The 16,384-nt window shown below is 39.4% G+C and overlaps 5 protein-coding genes and 1 pseudogene across 9 annotated transcripts; 2 read left to right on the top strand and 4 right to left on the bottom strand.

Moving 5' to 3' along the window:
- LOC104726397 (methylesterase 18-like) lies at positions 423-1,542 on the top strand. The gene is made up of 2 exons (XM_010445248.2): positions 423-1,083; positions 1,173-1,542. Exons 1-2 carry the CDS (start codon positions 538-540, stop codon positions 1,452-1,454), a joined length of 828 nt encoding a protein of 275 aa, XP_010443550.1. The 5' UTR covers positions 423-537; the 3' UTR covers positions 1,455-1,542.
- LOC104726398 (probable inactive receptor kinase At5g58300) lies at positions 1,503-4,869 on the bottom strand. Of its 5 annotated transcripts, none has more exons than XM_010445249.2 (3): positions 4,512-4,869; positions 2,429-3,784; positions 1,503-2,342 (listed from the first exon to the last, which is right to left on the bottom strand). In XM_010445249.2, the coding sequence occupies exons 2-3, from the start codon at positions 3,768-3,770 to the stop codon at positions 1,699-1,701; spliced, it is 1,986 nt and encodes a 661-aa protein (XP_010443551.1). In that variant the 5' UTR covers positions 3,771-3,784; positions 4,512-4,869; the 3' UTR covers positions 1,503-1,698. The 5 variants fall into 5 exon arrangements, with proteins under 5 accessions (XP_010443551.1, XP_019088449.1, XP_010443553.1 ...); XM_019232904.1 differs by lacking the exon at positions 4,512-4,869 and adding an exon at positions 4,315-4,331; XM_010445251.2 differs by lacking the exon at positions 4,512-4,869 and adding an exon at positions 4,182-4,278.
- On the bottom strand, positions 5,363-7,638 carry LOC104726396 (26S protease regulatory subunit 6B homolog). The gene is made up of 6 exons (XM_010445246.2): positions 7,095-7,638; positions 6,756-6,986; positions 6,507-6,665; positions 6,233-6,385; positions 6,025-6,108; positions 5,363-5,657 (listed from the first exon to the last, which is right to left on the bottom strand). Exons 1-6 carry the CDS (start codon positions 7,557-7,559, stop codon positions 5,523-5,525), a joined length of 1,227 nt encoding a protein of 408 aa, XP_010443548.1. The 5' UTR covers positions 7,560-7,638; the 3' UTR covers positions 5,363-5,522.
- On the bottom strand, positions 7,989-9,556 carry LOC104726395 (annotated as a pseudogene).
- LOC104726394 (ABC transporter B family member 25, mitochondrial) lies at positions 9,625-14,885 on the bottom strand. Its single transcript, XM_010445243.2, has 18 exons — positions 14,181-14,885; positions 14,026-14,087; positions 13,891-13,934; positions 13,686-13,788; positions 13,406-13,513; positions 13,018-13,101; positions 12,890-12,950; positions 12,505-12,650; positions 12,283-12,399; positions 12,027-12,112; positions 11,430-11,518; positions 11,279-11,334; positions 11,117-11,197; positions 10,793-10,858; positions 10,624-10,716; positions 10,258-10,322; positions 10,016-10,151; positions 9,625-9,930 (listed from the first exon to the last, which is right to left on the bottom strand). Exons 1-18 carry the CDS (start codon positions 14,821-14,823, stop codon positions 9,790-9,792), a joined length of 2,181 nt encoding a protein of 726 aa, XP_010443545.1. The 5' UTR covers positions 14,824-14,885; the 3' UTR covers positions 9,625-9,789.
- Positions 15,033-16,110, top strand: LOC104726393 (NAD(P)H-quinone oxidoreductase subunit N, chloroplastic). The gene is made up of 4 exons (XM_010445242.2): positions 15,033-15,461; positions 15,547-15,663; positions 15,753-15,838; positions 15,917-16,110. The coding sequence occupies exons 1-4, from the start codon at positions 15,093-15,095 to the stop codon at positions 15,972-15,974; spliced, it is 630 nt and encodes a 209-aa protein (XP_010443544.1). The 5' UTR covers positions 15,033-15,092; the 3' UTR covers positions 15,975-16,110.

Raw genomic sequence — 16,384 nt, 5'->3', positions numbered from 1 at the left:
AGTAGATTTGTAACTACAATATCTAGGTTCATTAATATATATTTTTATGTTAGAAAGAAAAGAATTAGATAGAAGTTGAGTTGGTTTATTTCAATTTCACGATTTATTTTGATGTAATTTTTGAAAACTATAAATCTAAAAAAAAACAAAAAATTATAGCGTAGAAAAGAAGAAGTGTCAGTGGTGGTGGAGTCATGAGTTGAAGGAGTGAATCTCAGTTCAAAACAGAAAACATGTAAATATTTCTCTAAAATAAATAAATAAAAGTTGTAAGAACATAAAAAGTGAAAAATATATGTTGCCTATCTTGATTTGGGCCCTCTTGTGACTTGGCATAGAAGATGTGTATGGGCCTCCAGAGAGCAGAGTTAAGGAATGAGGACAATCTTTTTTAGATGAGACGTTGGAGAAGAATGTAATCTTTGTGAGTTTGGGAGCTTGCCTTCTACATCGTTCATTCAAAGAACATGATGATGAACACATTACAGCCATACACAAATATCACACTAACTACAAAAAGATAGTGTAAGGAATGTAATGTATGAGAAGCAAAATAACAAAATAAAGATGAGCGAGCATGAGCATCATTTTGTGTTTGTGCACGGTGCAGGGCATGGAGGATGGTGTTGGTACAAGCTTGCCAATTCACTGAGGGAGAATGGACATAAGGCCACCTGCATTGACCTCAAGGGCGCTGGGATCAACCAAACTGATCCAAACACTGTCACCTCTTTGGATGAGTACGACGAGCCTCTCTACGCTTTCCTCTCCCAACTTCCCATCGATCAAAAGGTCATTCTTGTGAGCCATAGTGTTGGAGGAGGGAGCATGACGGCTGCCATGTGCCTCTTTCCTTCCAAAGTTTCTTTGGCTGTTTACGTCGCAGCAGCCATGGTCAAACCCGGTGCTTTGATTCCCGATAGTCTCAAAAATGTAATGAAGATTTGTTCGGGATTGATAGAGAAGGAAGCTGAGAAGATATGGGACTTTACTTTTGGAAATGGACCCCAAAACATCCCAACAAGCATCATGATGAAACCTGAGTACGTTAGGGACAAGTTTTACAACGAGAGCCCCATGGAGGTTTGTCCTGATCTACTCTTTTATAATCATCTCTGCCTCAACAACTTTTTAGAGAATCTTACTTAATTCATCCATTCATGTATGATCAGGATTACACACTGGCTACCACGCTTCTGCGTCCAGCCCCTGTCATGGCATTCGTAGGCATAATGGGAATTCCAGAAGCTCCAGAGACTGAAAAAATCCCAAGGGTGTACGTGAAGACAGGCAAGGACCATTTGTTCCAACCACATCTCCAAGACTTAATGTTGGCCCTGTGGCCTCCTTCTCAGACCTTCCTTCTTCAAGAAAGTGATCACTCTGCGTTTTTCTCCCAACCTCAAGAACTCAATCAATTCCTCCTTCAAGCAGCCTCCTCTCTCTCTTCCTAATTCCTCTTTTGTATCTCTCTGGAACTTCTCAAACTTTTTGATAAATACTTGCATAAAACTTGATCATATTCATATATATCATGAGACACAGAGAAAGGAGCCTACAATAATTGCTATGTAAAGGTCACACGCGCCTCCAACTGCGGTATCACTAATCAGGCGAGTGATATATCCAAACAATCAACAGAAAAGCCTAAAAAGGCATACAAACTCAAAAGCATTGATAAAAGGGAAATGAGATATCTCAAGGGGTGATTTGAACTTGAACGTTGGAGTCCTTGGGTTTGCTATTGTCATCTGAAGATGGCCGGGTGGTCTCAGAGTCTGAAACTCGTATCTCTTCAATCATTCTAACAACATCATCCATGGTTGGTCGTACCTCAGGCATTTGAGCTACACATGCCATAGCAATCTGCAGCATCTGTACCATTTCTTCTTCAATGTTCTGGAACCTCATCAGCTCAACATCAAAAACCTCGCTTGTCCATTCCTCTCTCACCACTGACTGTACCCACCTGGGGAGATCAACCATGTCATCTCGGCTTGGTGACTGTATTGGAGACTTCCCAGTCAACATCTCGAGTATAAGTACACCGAAACTGTAAACATCGGATTTATGCGTGTGTTTTCTTGTTTCTATTACTTCTGGTGCGCGGTAGCCTGCGCCCCTCATTGGAGCAATGGGCACAGCCATCAGAGGGGTCAGTCCAAAATCAGAAATGCACGCATCGGTCTCTTGTTTCATAATCACATTTGAGGACTTTATGTTTCCATGACTGAACTTTGGACCTCCAACTGCATGGAGATGAGCTATACCTTTTGCAGCTGATAGAGTTATTTTTATTCTGGAGTCCCAGTCAACAGGCACTTTCTCACTTCCCCGGTTACCTGTCATGGCATCAAAATCAACATATTCTCAAGTAACCCAACAAGGTATTTATAAACCATTAAACGAAGATAGGAAGGAGACTAACCGTGGAGGAGTGATGATAAGTTACCAGCAGGGTAATAATCATAAACCATGAGCTTCTCATCTTTGGAGTAATAATATGCACGGAGGGGCACCACGCTAGGATGGTTCCCAACCCGACTGATAATCTCCATCTGTTGTTCAAACTCCCTCTTTCCAGCTGCCACTTCCTTCAACCTTTTTACCACAACAGTTGTGGATTCCTCTAAGACAGCCTTGTATGCTGTCCCATAGCTACCCTTTCCTAGTACTTCCGCTGATGCCCTCAATAAATCCTCCAGATCAAAGTTATAGGAGCAGCCATTAAAGAACACCAGCTTATTCTTTTCGGGTTCTTGCACCCCACTTCCAAATTCTTGCTTTGCTTTCTCAGTCAAAGTCTTTGCTTTTACGATGCTGTCTTCCCTCTTGTCCTTTTTCTTGATACAGCAACACAAGATAATCACAGTGACTAACAGCAGCAGGGCAGCCCCTCCAGCTGCTATAAGAATGATAGTGGTTACATGTAGTTTCCTTTTCGAACCTTCTTTGTGAGGAAACGGGGGCATTGGAGGCGAGGAGATGGACGGGGTAAGAGAAGGAGGGCGAGAGGGAGCGGTACAGGGTTGCAGAGGAAGTCCACATAACAATGTGTTTCCAGAAAATGATGAACTGGGAAACCCACCAAGTCCAGATGGTATTGAACCATTTAGATGATTGTTGCTCAAGTTTAAACGTCTTAGGCTTACAGTATGAAGACTAGGTATTGGTCCAGAAAGTTTGTTATTTTGGAGGCTCAACCCTGTCAATTGCTTCAGCTTTTGGAAAGTTTCAGGTATCTTCCCGGTGAAAGAGTTAAATGAGAGATCTAGGATATTGAGCTGTGGGGACACAAAGGGAGGAACCTCACCGGAGAAGTTGTTATGTTGGAGATAGATGTAATCTAGTGAAGGGAGAGAGTGAATGTCAGGAGGAAGGTTACCACTGAGGAGGTTTGATCTCAAACTGAGAATCTTGAGTGATTCTAGTTTACCAAGTGTGTTTGGAGGGATTGGTCCCAAGAGCCCAATTCCAGGGAGACGGAGGGCAAGAACACGTGTACCATCAGAGGTGCAGGTGACGCCAAACCATGATTTGCAGATTTGGTTAGTGGAATTCCAGTTGAGTCTTCTAAGATGAGGAACAGAAGCAGCAAAAGCAAGAAGAGCTTGCCTATCCGAGTTCAAGTCCGCAGTAGCAGTTGAGCAGAAAGTAGTTGTGACAAACAAGAAAGAGACAAGACAAGCAGACAAGAACCCCTTGGAGCGTCTCAAGGTAAATACTGGACCAACATAAAACTGAAAATAGAGCTGCAGCATCATCAGCATGACTTCCTAGCCTCCTGCTTCAAAAGAAAAGGAGAAGATGATGAGCAATGACTTCCACCACACAAACCAGTATTGCAGCACCCAAGAAAGCTAATCAGGTATCTCTAAGGAGCTGGTCAAGCAAGCGTAGACGAGACAATTTCAAGATTGGATCACAACATTGAAAGTTGATAACTAATATTCGGTTCTAAAAGCATATCAGTTATACAAAAAAACAACAGATGAGGAGAAAATACAAATAAAAATGCTAGTTAGATCTTCAAGAAAAAGTATGCCATTGCCTATCTTTATCTTTATCATTGAGAGATTAAACAATCCAAGAGGCTAAGATAAGAGATTGAAGCATCTAGCAAAAAAAAAAAGAAAGCAAAAGGAATGAAGCTAAAGAGCCAAACTTTAACACAAAATTACTTTGATGTGCAAAGAAAAGCAGACTCCTTTTGTCAAAAGATATGTCACTAGAGAAAGAAGCAGAGGTCAGGCCATCATGTGGACAATGTCACTAAGTAAAATAAAGATGAGTTTTTGGAGTGTCTGATTTCACCAGAGTTGTTGAACAAACAAATTGGAACTGATACACCACGTCACTAGACTGTATGTAAAGTCTCCAAAACTTTCCTACCCACTTAGCCGGAGAAAATGGTGATTTTAAGTATAATTCCCAACAACGAGACAGACAATTACGGAAAGTTCAAAAGAAATAAAAAAACCCCAAAAGAAGAAGAAGAAAGAGAGACAAACCTGAGAGTAAAGAGGCAAGCTAGCAAAGTAAGAAAATTGTGGGCATTGAAGAACTCAGCAAGAGGAGGAAGAACTGATGCAGGTGGAGCACTCAGACCTCTGTATTCTACTGTTTTGAGCGGACCATAAGACAAGACAATCTTGAAAATGGTGAAAGAATAGAAAGAAGAAAAAGCAATGTGTGTGGGGGAGTGGGGACTAGTGGAAGTGATGGAGAAGCAGAAAGACGAAAGAAGAAAAGGAAGGCGGAAGATATGAAGAGAGAGTGTGTGGTGAAGTTAAACAAAAAAGTAGCGTACTTGTTAAGTGTAAGACAGACTTGAAAAGGAGTCTTAAGAACAAATCATATTAGTGTGTTAATACCGCAACAAACGCAAGTGCGGAGACCCAGTGAGATTGACCAAGCTTAAGATTCCTTAGAGATAGCAAAATGACAAATACGTTAAAACAAAAACCATCTTGTTCGGTTGTTCCTAAAAAGATTGCCTAATTTTTATTTGCAGAGTAATAATCAATTTGGATATGGTAATAGTTCTTACCTGATCAACCACTCCAGCTATACTATTCTCTCTTGATTTGCGGATACTATGTAAAGTAAATCTGGTCATCTCATCATCTACCAACTCCTAAACAAGATCCAACACATTTGGGCATTATTGATGTGTGAACTTTCCTGCATTGAGTCGTGCAGCGTGCTCCTTCTGATATCAACCATTTATATATTTAACACTATTTATTTTTTTTCCTTTTTAATCATACAAAGACATAATAATTATTACCAGCTTTCTCTTGTTCCATGCTCTGTCAATTCTAAGGACACCATCTCCCGTTTTACTTATACATTTAGAACATTAAGAAGCTGACAGACTAAACACAAACCCATGTGAACTAGAGTTCAACAAATTAGAGATGTAACTTAGTTCATAATTTAACTGCAAATTTGATTACATGTCTATAAATAACATTCAAAACACACTGGAATTGAAAAAACAGCCATAATCTGCTATCTCTTCACTTGTAAAACTCAAAGTCCGTGTCTGGCTTCTTAACATTTGCGCGGTATCCCTTCTCGAAATCCTTCGGTAGTATCACATATCTGTTCTTTCGTACCGCATGCATACCAGCTTCCTGGCAGATTGCGGCTATCTGCATTGTTCAACATAAAAACGAAATTGTGTGTTATTTAGTATCTATCATCATAAGGACTTTTATGCAATCCTTTTAGGATCAATTTCAATGAAAATTACCACAAGATTAAGATAATCAAACCATATTACTGCCTAACCACAATATTAAGGATCGATCATGCAATCCTTTTAGGATTACCAACAATTCAGTTCAGGACAATGATGTACAAACAGCTCAGCTAACATCCATACATAATGATTGAAACAGTAATAATTAGGCGTACGCTCAAGTGCACATGTTCAATAACATCATTAGGTCGTAAACCAGATAATGGAGCATGTATCATGATAACGGAAGCATAGAATAGTAAGGAAAATAAACTAACCTCAGCAGCGCTAATTTTATCAGGTCGTGAAACATAGTCTTCCAAGTCAACCTCATCACTGAGATTCATTTTGGAGGTGCATACCTACACAAAAGGAAAAATCAGTCAGTAAGACAGAACTAAGATATCAGCCAAACTTTATTCTCAAACAAAGACATTTGGTTTCAATTCTATTTAATTAGTTAAATATGTGCAGTAATTAACTTGCCTGGAAAACAAGCCTTTTTTGACGTCTATCAGGAAGGGGGAACTCAATCTTACGATCGAGTCTCCCAGGACGCAAGAGGGCAGGATCTAGAGTGTCTGCCCTGTTGGTTGCCATGATGACCTTGACATTCACGGTCTGGTCAAATCCATCCATCTACATAATTCAACACAACAAGTTAAGGACACAACTCAAATTCATTATTCTACAGCATAAGCTCTGAATCAAAACATCCTAGGAAGATAACAAGATACACTTATTTGTTTCCTGTTCTCACCTGATTAAGAAGTTCCATTAGAATACGCTGAACTTCCCTATCGGCTCCTGTTTGAGCATCAAACCTAGCTGTAGCAATGGCATCTACCTCATCAATGAAGATGATAGCTGGAGCATTCTCCTTGGCAAGACGGAAGACATCACGAACCATACGAGGTCCCTGCAATTAAAAAATTCAGTTAAACACCAAACAGAACCGCCTCAATAACAGAGGACCATAAACATTCAAGAAAGGTATAATTTTTAATACCTCGCCGAGGTACTTTTGTACAAACTCGGAACCAACAACCCTAATGAAGGCAGCCGTTGTGTGATTAGCAACAGCCTTAGCCAACATAGTCTTCCCAGTACCAGGAGGTCCATAGAGCAAAACACCGCGTGGTGGGTCAATACCAATCTGTTTGTAAAGCTCGTGGTGGGTAAGAGGCAATTCAACAGCTTCACGAATTTCCTGTTTCTGAATATCGCATCCTCCAATATCCTACACAAAATCACAAAGCACCACATAAGAACCAATGATTGTTTCAAAAAAAACCCTAACTTTAATTTAGAAAACAGGGTAGAGATTTGAAAAAGGAGGAAACTTTACATTGTAGGAGACGTCAGGCTTCTCAGATTGGCTGAGAAGGGAGATGCTAGAGTCAGCCTCAGGGGGCAATACATCAACAAGGGCGTTGGAGTGACGGTGAAGAGCGACGGAAGCAGAAGGCTTGAGAAGCTCTCTGTTAATTGTGCTGAGAATTCTGACATAGTAATTGGAGCCGGTAGTAGATCCGACGATGCCGTTGTTCTGATCTACCATCTCCATGAACTGACCAATCACGAGGGGCACGGATTGAATACGTTTGACCTCCTCTTGTGCCCGTAACAGCTCTCGTTTGAGATTCTTTTGCTCGTCTTTTACATACTCCTCTTGGATATCGGTGAACTCCAGTTGACGTTCAAGCGATTTCAGGCGGCCATAGAGATCTTCTTCGTCGGCGGTTGACAGATCCATCAAGGCCGGTGATGCTTTAGGGTCAAGAACCATCGTCTCAACAGCAGCAGAAGCCATTCTCGGGAGAGATCTTTGGAGTAGAGAAAAAGAAAAGTTGAGATTGCGACGAAAAATAATAAAAGACTATTTGTGAACCGACTCTACCAAAACCTCTAATAATGGCCTCTTTAAAAAGGAAAATAATTTAAATGGGCTTTTTGACAAACTAAGGCCCATGATTTATATTTACATAGCCCGTTTACTTTTTCCATTTTAATTTGTTTTTTCCATTTTAATTTGTTAATCTTTTAACTTTCCTTTTTTGGCTCCTCAAAGCGAGAGAGGAAATTAGGGAAGCGTTAATATTTGGAAACTGGAATAATCTAGAAACACGCCACTAGCACAAGATTCACTTGATGACCGAGTTGGTCTAAATTGTGTATTAGCTCATCGCCTAGTTACCAAAACTGAGAGAAGACAGTTTCATTTTAGAAACCAAATCCGATCTCTTTAGACATACTTGAGTTCTACTTTCAAATCCAAAAAAAATATGCCATAAGTATTATTAGCCTACATTAAATCAAAATGCGTCATAAGGCCAATATAGGCATGTAGACAAAACACAAGGCTCTCTTATGCTTTCCTCTTACTTAGTAACCTTGCGGATGATCTCTTAGTGGTTCTTAGGATGTATTCCTCATCACTTGAGTCTTCATCAACATCCTTATCTTCTTCTTCACTTTGCTTCGTTCTGCCTCTCTTTCCTGCGCTTGTTAGATGAGCGTTCTCATTTCCTCTAAACACGTAGATCTGCAATAAGCACACACATTTATCAACAACTTATGAGAATGTCAACCAACATAACACTCCAACCACATGACTCATTGTTGTTCAACACGCACAGTACCTTGAACCTATTTGGTTCAACCAATTCGAAGAGTAGAGCATCACCATCATCCAATTTATGATCAAGCGCAAACTTTTTCCAACCACCACTGAGCCCACTTTTTTTCCCAATGTAAACTGCTTCATACTCTTCACCTTCTTCATCCTCTAGTACTACATCTATAGTTTCCTCAGAAAAATTGTCCACACAGAACCTTGAAGGAAGCCCCTTTTGAAATTGCAAGCAAAAACAACACATGTAGATCAAAAAGGTCTAACACGAAAATCCTAGAATAACACACACACACACCCACACACAAGTGTAGTGAACTGAACGAACGTACCAGCCAAAAGCAACTGTAAACGTGGGAGCGAACCATAGATTTGACAAAGCAAGGGTGTGGAGAAACAAGGCAGCTCTGGAACTCCTCTGCAGCGTTGAGTGCTCCAACCTTTTCTTCCTCAGAAGCAAACTTGCATTCATGTTCAGGCCGTGCAATGTAGCTGATAAAGTTTCAATTTTTTAACAACTTTGGATCAGATTAAAGCAGAGGTTTTTAGAACAAGAATTGTGCAAGTAGGCAACTTTTACTTAGCCCATGACGAGTTACGCCGCGATCTCCTCAGATCCAAAGTACGACCAGTCTCTACATCAACCTAGAAAGAGAGATGGAATTAAAGTTCATTGCTTTTGAAAAATCGACTGCAAACAAAATCAAGACAAAGCTGGGGAAGTTACATCATCGCGGTAGGAAGTAACTAGAGTGCGAACACGAGAAGAGCGTCTTGGTTCAGCAGTAGCAATGGGTTTAGGATTACGCTGCTGAGTAAAGCTAGATGTGAGGCAAAAGCTGTGAAATTTGACAAATGGGAAGGAAGAAGAAATGGAGAAAGAAACAAAAAAACGAGACCTGAAGTGTCTTCTTGGGAATCTGAGTCAGTAGTGCTTTAGAAATCTGGGAAATTCCTAACTCCTGTGATTCAGTTGTCAACAAAAATGTCAAAAACACGAATCAGAAGAAGAAGAAGCGAGGTAACAATGAAGGTGAAAACCTGAAATCTCTTGTGATTCTCTTGAAGACGGAGCTTGCGAGCTTCCTCATAGGCCATTGTGGTGGCGACTGCAGAGTCGTTTAATTTTCCAAGATGGAGAAATAAATAAAATGGCGCTTCGTTTTTAAAATTCGAAATCACGGAATTAGGGATTTATTTGTTTAGTTTAATTAACTACTGTAATTTTTAGTTGGGCGGCCTTAACTCCATAAAACTTGTGTTAATTAATCATTCACCATTATTATTATTGTTTATTGTTTAATAATCCCTTTGTTCTGTGTTCGTTCTTTGGGAAACTATCTACTATGACCATACAAAAATCAATGAGATAAATATCACATTTTACACATTTGCTTTTCTCTGGGGGACTCTACTCCAACTTGATAGCAACGTCAAGCATATCCACACTGCTGTTTTGTTGTGTCCATAGCTGAGCGTATCTTCCTGCCTTTCCTAGCAGCACATCGTGGGGGCCTTGTTCCACCACCTTACCGTTTTCCAATACTACTATCTGCTCATGCCACAAAGTTTCAGTTATGCAACAACATTGTTTCTTTGTCTAATGAGATAAGCTGACAACAGTATTTACTACTAACCTCGTCACACTGCATCGCAGTGGTCAGTCTGTGGGCAATGAAGATGGATGTCCTGTTTGTCGCCAGTGCCTTGAGTGCGTTCAGTATCTCTGCCTCTGTTGTGCTGTCCAGCGCACTTGTTGCCTCATCACACAACCTGTGCCATTTAACACAGACCATCTCAAACCTCATATCAAATTTCTTATGTATGTGAGGGTTCAATACCCACTTAACTATATACGCAAAGTGGATGATTTACTTACAGAATCGCAGGAGATTTCAGAAATGCCCGAGCAAGTGCCACTCTTTGTTTCTCTCCACCACTCAACTGCTCACAACATCAATCCATGGTTATCACGACCAGTAAAACCCCATATATACTCAAACTCTGGAAGTCACTCATCATTGTTACTCTTCGCAATTATATTAAAAACCTCTATCAATCTTTCTTTCTCATGATTGTTACACTTTTGTAAAAATAAGTTTATTGAATCATAATGAACTTTGACTTGGTGTCTTATTGAGACGGGGGACTAACTCCTCATATCTCTATCATGCAAACTTTAACTTGCCACTGATATCATACGGCAATACTGATCTATTTCCAAATATAACATCAAAATACTGACCTTGAGCCCCCTTTCCCCAACTATCGTTGAATATTTATCAGGGAAATTACTGATCGTTTCATGAATTGCAGCACGACGAGCAGCCTCATACACCTGGATTGAAATTGTGTTAGATCAGGATCATTGATATTAGACGTGACGCCTGCACCAAGTATAACTAAGGTGGTACCTCTTCTTCTGTAGCTGAAAGACGTCCATAATGTATGTTGTGAAATATTGTATCATTAAAGAGAACCTGCAGTGCAATAGAGGTTACCATTGAGAATAAAAAAACTTGAAGTGTTCTACATATACAGAAAGAACAATAATGATAATACAGAAGAAACAAAGAGAAGAAACGTGGAAAAACAATCTAATGTCTTGTATGAACATAAAGGTTCCAATGAGAAGAAAGGGGCGAAGCAATGAATGCAGGTCATAGTGTTGTATATAAATAAAAGCTTACGATGAGAAGTACAGAAAGATAGAGAAGATATACTAAATGCCAACTTACAGTGTCTTGCGGCACAACTCCTATGGAGCTTCGGAGGCTATCTAGTCTTACTTCCTTTATATCTTGCCCGTCAATCCTTACCTATTAACCAATATGAAAATGATGTTATCTAGACAAGATTTTTCTTCAGTGAATTACTTTTGTTGCAAAACAAATGCTTACATTTCCGGAATCTGTGTCGAAGAATCTGAATAACATTCTAAGAATTGTTGACTTGCCTGTCATTGAACAAAGCATAAGATTTACAACAGTATAACAGATTAATAAACTTGAACTTAGATGCTTGCTTAAACAGATGAGGTTTAAGAATTACCGCTCCCGCTAGTACCAACAATTGCCACACTTTTTCCTGCCGGTACGACGAATGAAATTCCATCTAAAATTTTCCTCTCTGGAAGGTAACTGTAATTGTAGAAAAAAAATGATGATGTGGCAATAGACATAAGTTTATTAACCACAACATAATGCTGATATCCAAACCGTGCAATATATCCTATAATTTGCCACTTTGGTAAACTTTACAAGCCTTATTTGTGGAACGTGTTCCTGTATCAGTTGGTGATATTGGTCATGTCACATGACTCATGTGTGTCTAATTGTTTGGTAACTAGCATATTCTGTGTATATAATTGTTGCCTAGGATGAAAAACTCAGGAAAAGCTAACTTGGTAGAGTAGGTCAATCCTGGGCACACAGGATAAATAGAACTAGTAGTATATTAGGCTGTTATTGGTTGTCAGGATTGGTTCTTAAGGAAGTACTTCTATTAATAAAGACTTCACACCTATCATCACAAATAAACTTTTTGAGTTTCTAATCTATTACTCATATTAATCTTAACACACTTTCAGGTTGAAGATGGCATTTACGAGTAGTATAATAGTATTGTTCCACTAAAATCAACACCTACCTGAAGTGTACATTTTCAAACTCAATGCTTCCACCTTTCAGAACAAGAGGTTGTGCGTCATGTATATTTGTGATGTCAGATTTCTCCTGAAGAAGTAAGAGAATACCAAATAATCAATTATTACATCCCAGGACTCCATACTAAAAAGCATGCATTTAAATATCACTCCTAGATTGAAGCATTAGCATAAAAAAAGGTGTTTAAGGAGCTTAACCAAAATTAGAGTTTAAGTAACAAATATAACATCCTCATATACCTCTAGCAACTGGAACATTGATTTCATGTCCACAAGACTCTGGATGGTTTCACGGTAAACACTACCCAAAAAGTTTAGAGGAAGAGACAACTGAAAGAGAAGTCCATTCACCATAACCTGCATCACCCACACATACAAAAGCATATCAGAAAACAGTTTGCAAGAAAAGTGCAGAGAAACATAAAATACCAACAGAGAGGAAAAAACAAAGGAAGCACTGACCAAGTCACCGACAGTCATCTGGCCATTCATGATACCCTGAGAACACAACACCATTGCTGTTGACAGAGCTGTACTAAATATGATACTTTGTCCAAAGTTTAGAAAAGCAAGACTTCTTTGAGTTTGTAATGCAGCATCTTCATATTCTGTTATAAGCAGCAAATCATTAGACGATAAATCAAGGTAAATGGAGTAAGCAATTATATATAATGATGCACAATAAATCTGCTTCCTTCCTAGCGAGAGGATGTCTTAATCAAGGAATAAAACAGTCATCAGCGCATCTTCTTATCTGAATTTTTTTCTTGTTGCTAGTATTCTAGCTTAATGTAAGATATTTAGATAAATTTGTTTTCCATGCTAAACAACTAGTAGAGTTACTTACTTTTCAGGAACTGGTCATACTTTTCAGCCTCATAACCTTCATTGTTAAAATATTTAACAGTCTGAAATAAAACAGAATTTCTGTCAAAACTGCAATTTCAAGCAAAAAGAAAAGAAATGAAATTTTACCTCATAATTTATCAGAGAATCAATGGCCCTTGTGCTAGCATCATTATCAGCTTTGTTCATAGCCTTTCTAAACTTGGTTCGCCACTGAATAAAATAACAAAACGTCAACAAAGCATCTGACATTTAAAAATGATTTGTAATAAGAAAATGAATTACTAAGAGAATGCATCCTTCTACACGAACTTCACACCTATTATCACAAATATAATTATGCCGATGCAAAGAGTTGATACATTAAGATACGAGAAGCTTCATAATGAGTTCAAGAACACAGTACAATAGTGTCTTAAGCAAATTATAACAGTCAGTGCTGGATTATCATGATGAAAACGTAAGTATTGCATCATAGTTGGCATTGAAAAGAGTATACCAAAAGAATAGACAGTACCTGTGTCACAGCTAACGTGAATATGATATATGATCCAACAGAAAGAGAAGTAATCCAGGCAAAAGCAGCTCCGAACTTGTATGCTAGTATACCTGATACCATAGATATCTGGAAGATACATATTAATTACGTCGACTGTTTTTAGAGACGAATGATATATTAAACCCAAACTGGAAAGAAACAGTAATGAAACCCAAAGATTGACGAGCAATTATCAATTAGTTAAAATGAGAAAACTCCATGATCATGATAAAACAGCAAGCGGTCAGACAAGATTTACCTCCAAAATGGTAGGGACAACGTTGAAAACCATAGCTGAGAGGATAAAGTTTATTGCACGGCTACCACGATCAATGATTCTGTTCAAACCACCTGTTTCTCGACTGGACATAATCAACCAAGTAAGAAAATTATGTTTAGATGAAACTAAGAATAGATAGAGTGAGTGAAATTACTCGCAAGACTAAGAGAGAGAAGATGGATACCTAAGGTGGTAACGAAGGTCAAGATCATGTAAATGTGAGAACACCTACAAAGGCATCATGTAAAGATGATTGATACATATTGGAGAGTACACCACAAAATATCCATCCATAAGAATGTTTAGAGCAGCAACATACCTTTCTAGAAACTGATCGAATTGTTCGAAGAGCTACCTTGGAAAACACAGCAGTACGAAGTTCTGAAAAGATAAAAGTAGTAAGACCAAGAGTGAAAAGTACATTCTTTTCATCTCTGTTTTATAAAAAAATAAGAGAAAGCAATTGAGAGTTACCATTAAAAGCAGAAGAACCCGTCCGAGCAATTCCATATCCAATGAGAACAGCAGCAGGAGTACCAAAACCAGCAACAAGAGAAGGGTTTGCAGCAGAAAAGGTGGTAAGAGAAGCGCCAGTACCAGTAGCTGAACCAAGCCAATCAACAGCCAATTTGAATAAGAAAGGGACCTGAACATTCAAGACCTTAGCACCAACGAGAAAACCCAAAGCAGCAACGACCCTAAACCGGAACTCTGGGTTGTCTCTCATCCACAAATAGCCAGCAAGCGTACGGAGAATCTTCATGTCAGCCATAGCCGACTCTGAGTCCGGTTTAGCCGGTTTGATTTCCTTAGTCTTGGTGTCGGCTTGGTTGGGATTGGGAGTAGAAGTCGACAAGAGACGGCCGTTAAGCATTGAACTCCGTTGCACGAAACGAATTTGGGATGAGGATTGTGATGGTGAGGGATCGGTAAGGAAGGCATTGATAGTGGGTGATGTTCGGATTGAGTTACGTCTGATGAAACTTGAGAAACCATTATGAAGAAGATTACCAGAGCGAAGACGGTATGAAAAAGATGGGATTTTGGCTTGAGGGTGAAGATAAGCACGACAGAGCAATAGCCCTGGAGCCCTAACGAGCCGAGATCCTCTCGACATCCCTTCTTGTCCGAAAGTTTCACAGACTGTTTTGTTTTTTTTGTTGCTCCGGCGATGACTCTCCCGAGCTAACTAAACATAACACGACGCTAGACGGTGTTTAATGGGCCTAAAATAAAAAGCCCAATAAACTTGAAGCCCAGTTGTGTCTATCCCCTTGTTATGACTCGGCGTTTCTCAACCATTCTTTCATCATCATCGTCGTCGTCAAGCAATGGTTATTAATTTATTATGAGCTACTTCCACAAGACGTCATTGTTAGTAAAGAAATGGGAAGCCGTGCAGTATGTATACAACGTGTGGCACCACCGTGTTTTGAAGCCTCGCAAGTGAAGAAGATCAAAACAGTTGGTCCTTCTTTTGTGAATACTAGGAGTAAGAGAAGAAGAAGCAATGGAGTGAGATGTAGCAGCATAGTTGATTATATCGGAGGTGACTTGGTGAAGCCAGACATTGGGCGTTGGCTTCAAGATGTGGAAGAGCACAAGGCAATCGCCATTTACGCTCCTCATGAGGGTGGTTACGAAGGTCGTTATCTTAACCGTCTCAAAATGCAAGGCTACTACTTTCTTGATATCTCTGCTCGAGGCCTTGGTGACCCTGAGACTACTCTTCTCAAGAACTACCCTGTTTGCCCTGTATGTTTCATTACATCGAGATCTTATCCATTAATCTTGTTTCAATCAAAATTTTGTGTGAACCATTTCTCTTCTCTTCTTCTAGGCTCACCTTGGGAAACAACCTATAGCAAGGTGGTATTATCCACCAGAAGTTGATTATAGGCTCTCTGCTCTTCCCCCTGGTGCCAAGGGTCTTGTCTTATGGGTCCTCGAAGCAAAGGTTTGCATTTTTCTCATTTGATATATTGTCTCAAAGACTCAAACATTGCTGCATCTCATCTTTCTATTTATATCTTATCAACAACTCAGGTTCTCTCCAAGTCTGAACTCCAATTTCTTGCTTTGCTTCCCTCTCTCCGTCCTAATGTCAGAGTTATTGCTGAATGTGGCAACTGGTGAGCATATCATACCTTTCCATATGATCACATTATCTATGCTTGCACTTTGCATGACCATTACCCATCACCCTGCAGGAGAAAGTTCGTGTGGAAGCCTCTAGCAGAAATTGCAAATCTAGCTGCACAAGAATAACTTAATGGCACAAGTGGAGCTTACCGTGTATAGTTTTTTCATGAATACATATCCTGCAAGTGTAGCAAACTCATCATATATAAAATTTGAAAATTGTGCTTGTTACTTTTGTAATATATAGACCCTTTTATTCCCATGGAGTAGTTACTGATAATTTTTGACTCTGCTTTGTCACAAATGAATGTACTCATAATCAGTGATGGGACACGCTTAGATACAGAGCAGTCCAGAGGTAAAACTCAGAACACACTTGATTGATCAGAAAGACAGAAACATGTGTAACTATAATCAACTCCAGTCACTAGACAGTCGAGTAGACACAACGAGTTACAACATGTTCTTTTGCAAAATTATACAGGGAATAGGCATATAACCCACCTGTTACGAGACAACTTAATACCTAGAGCTTA

The sequence above is a fragment of the Camelina sativa genome, chromosome 11 (genome assembly GCF_000633955.1).
Source record: "Camelina sativa cultivar DH55 chromosome 11, Cs, whole genome shotgun sequence".
NCBI lineage: Eukaryota > Viridiplantae > Streptophyta > Magnoliopsida > Brassicales > Brassicaceae > Camelina > Camelina sativa.
The sequence above is the reverse complement of the archived record's forward strand: the minus strand, read 5'-3'. Positions and strand labels throughout refer to the sequence as shown.

Coding starts and splice junctions, on each gene's coding strand:
- LOC104726393 (XM_010445242.2), top strand. CDS start 15,093: ATGGGAAGCCGTGCAGTATGTATACAACGTGTGGCACCACCGTGTTTT. Junction 15,664..15,752: donor TATGGGTCCTCGAAGCAAAG/GTTTGCATTTTT, acceptor TCAACAACTCAG/GTTCTCTCCAAGTCTGAACT. Junction 15,839..15,916: donor ATTGCTGAATGTGGCAACTG/GTGAGCATATCA, acceptor ATCACCCTGCAG/GAGAAAGTTCGTGTGGAAGC.
- LOC104726396 (XM_010445246.2), bottom strand. CDS start 7,559: ATGGCTTCTGCTGCTGTTGAGACGATGGTTCTTGACCCTAAAGCATCA. Junction 6,987..7,094: donor AGCCTGACGTCTCCTACAAT/GTAAAGTTTCCT, acceptor GATTTTGTGTAG/GATATTGGAGGATGCGATAT. Junction 6,666..6,755: donor TACAAAAGTACCTCGGCGAG/GTATTAAAAATT, acceptor TTTTAATTGCAG/GGACCTCGTATGGTTCGTGA.
- LOC104726398 (XM_010445249.2), bottom strand. CDS start 3,770: ATGCTGATGATGCTGCAGCTCTATTTTCAGTTTTATGTTGGTCCAGTA. Junction 2,343..2,428: donor CTTATCATCACTCCTCCACG/GTTAGTCTCCTT, acceptor ATGCCATGACAG/GTAACCGGGGAAGTGAGAAA.
- LOC104726397 (XM_010445248.2), top strand. CDS start 538: ATGTATGAGAAGCAAAATAACAAAATAAAGATGAGCGAGCATGAGCAT. Junction 1,084..1,172: donor ACAACGAGAGCCCCATGGAG/GTTTGTCCTGAT, acceptor ATGTATGATCAG/GATTACACACTGGCTACCAC.
- LOC104726394 (XM_010445243.2), bottom strand. CDS start 14,823: ATGTCGAGAGGATCTCGGCTCGTTAGGGCTCCAGGGCTATTGCTCTGT. Junction 13,514..13,685: donor TTGTCCCTACCATTTTGGAG/GTAAATCTTGTC, acceptor TGTATCTTCCAG/ATATCTATGGTATCAGGTAT. Junction 13,102..13,405: donor TCACGTTAGCTGTGACACAG/GTACTGTCTATT, acceptor TATTTTATTCAG/TGGCGAACCAAGTTTAGAAA.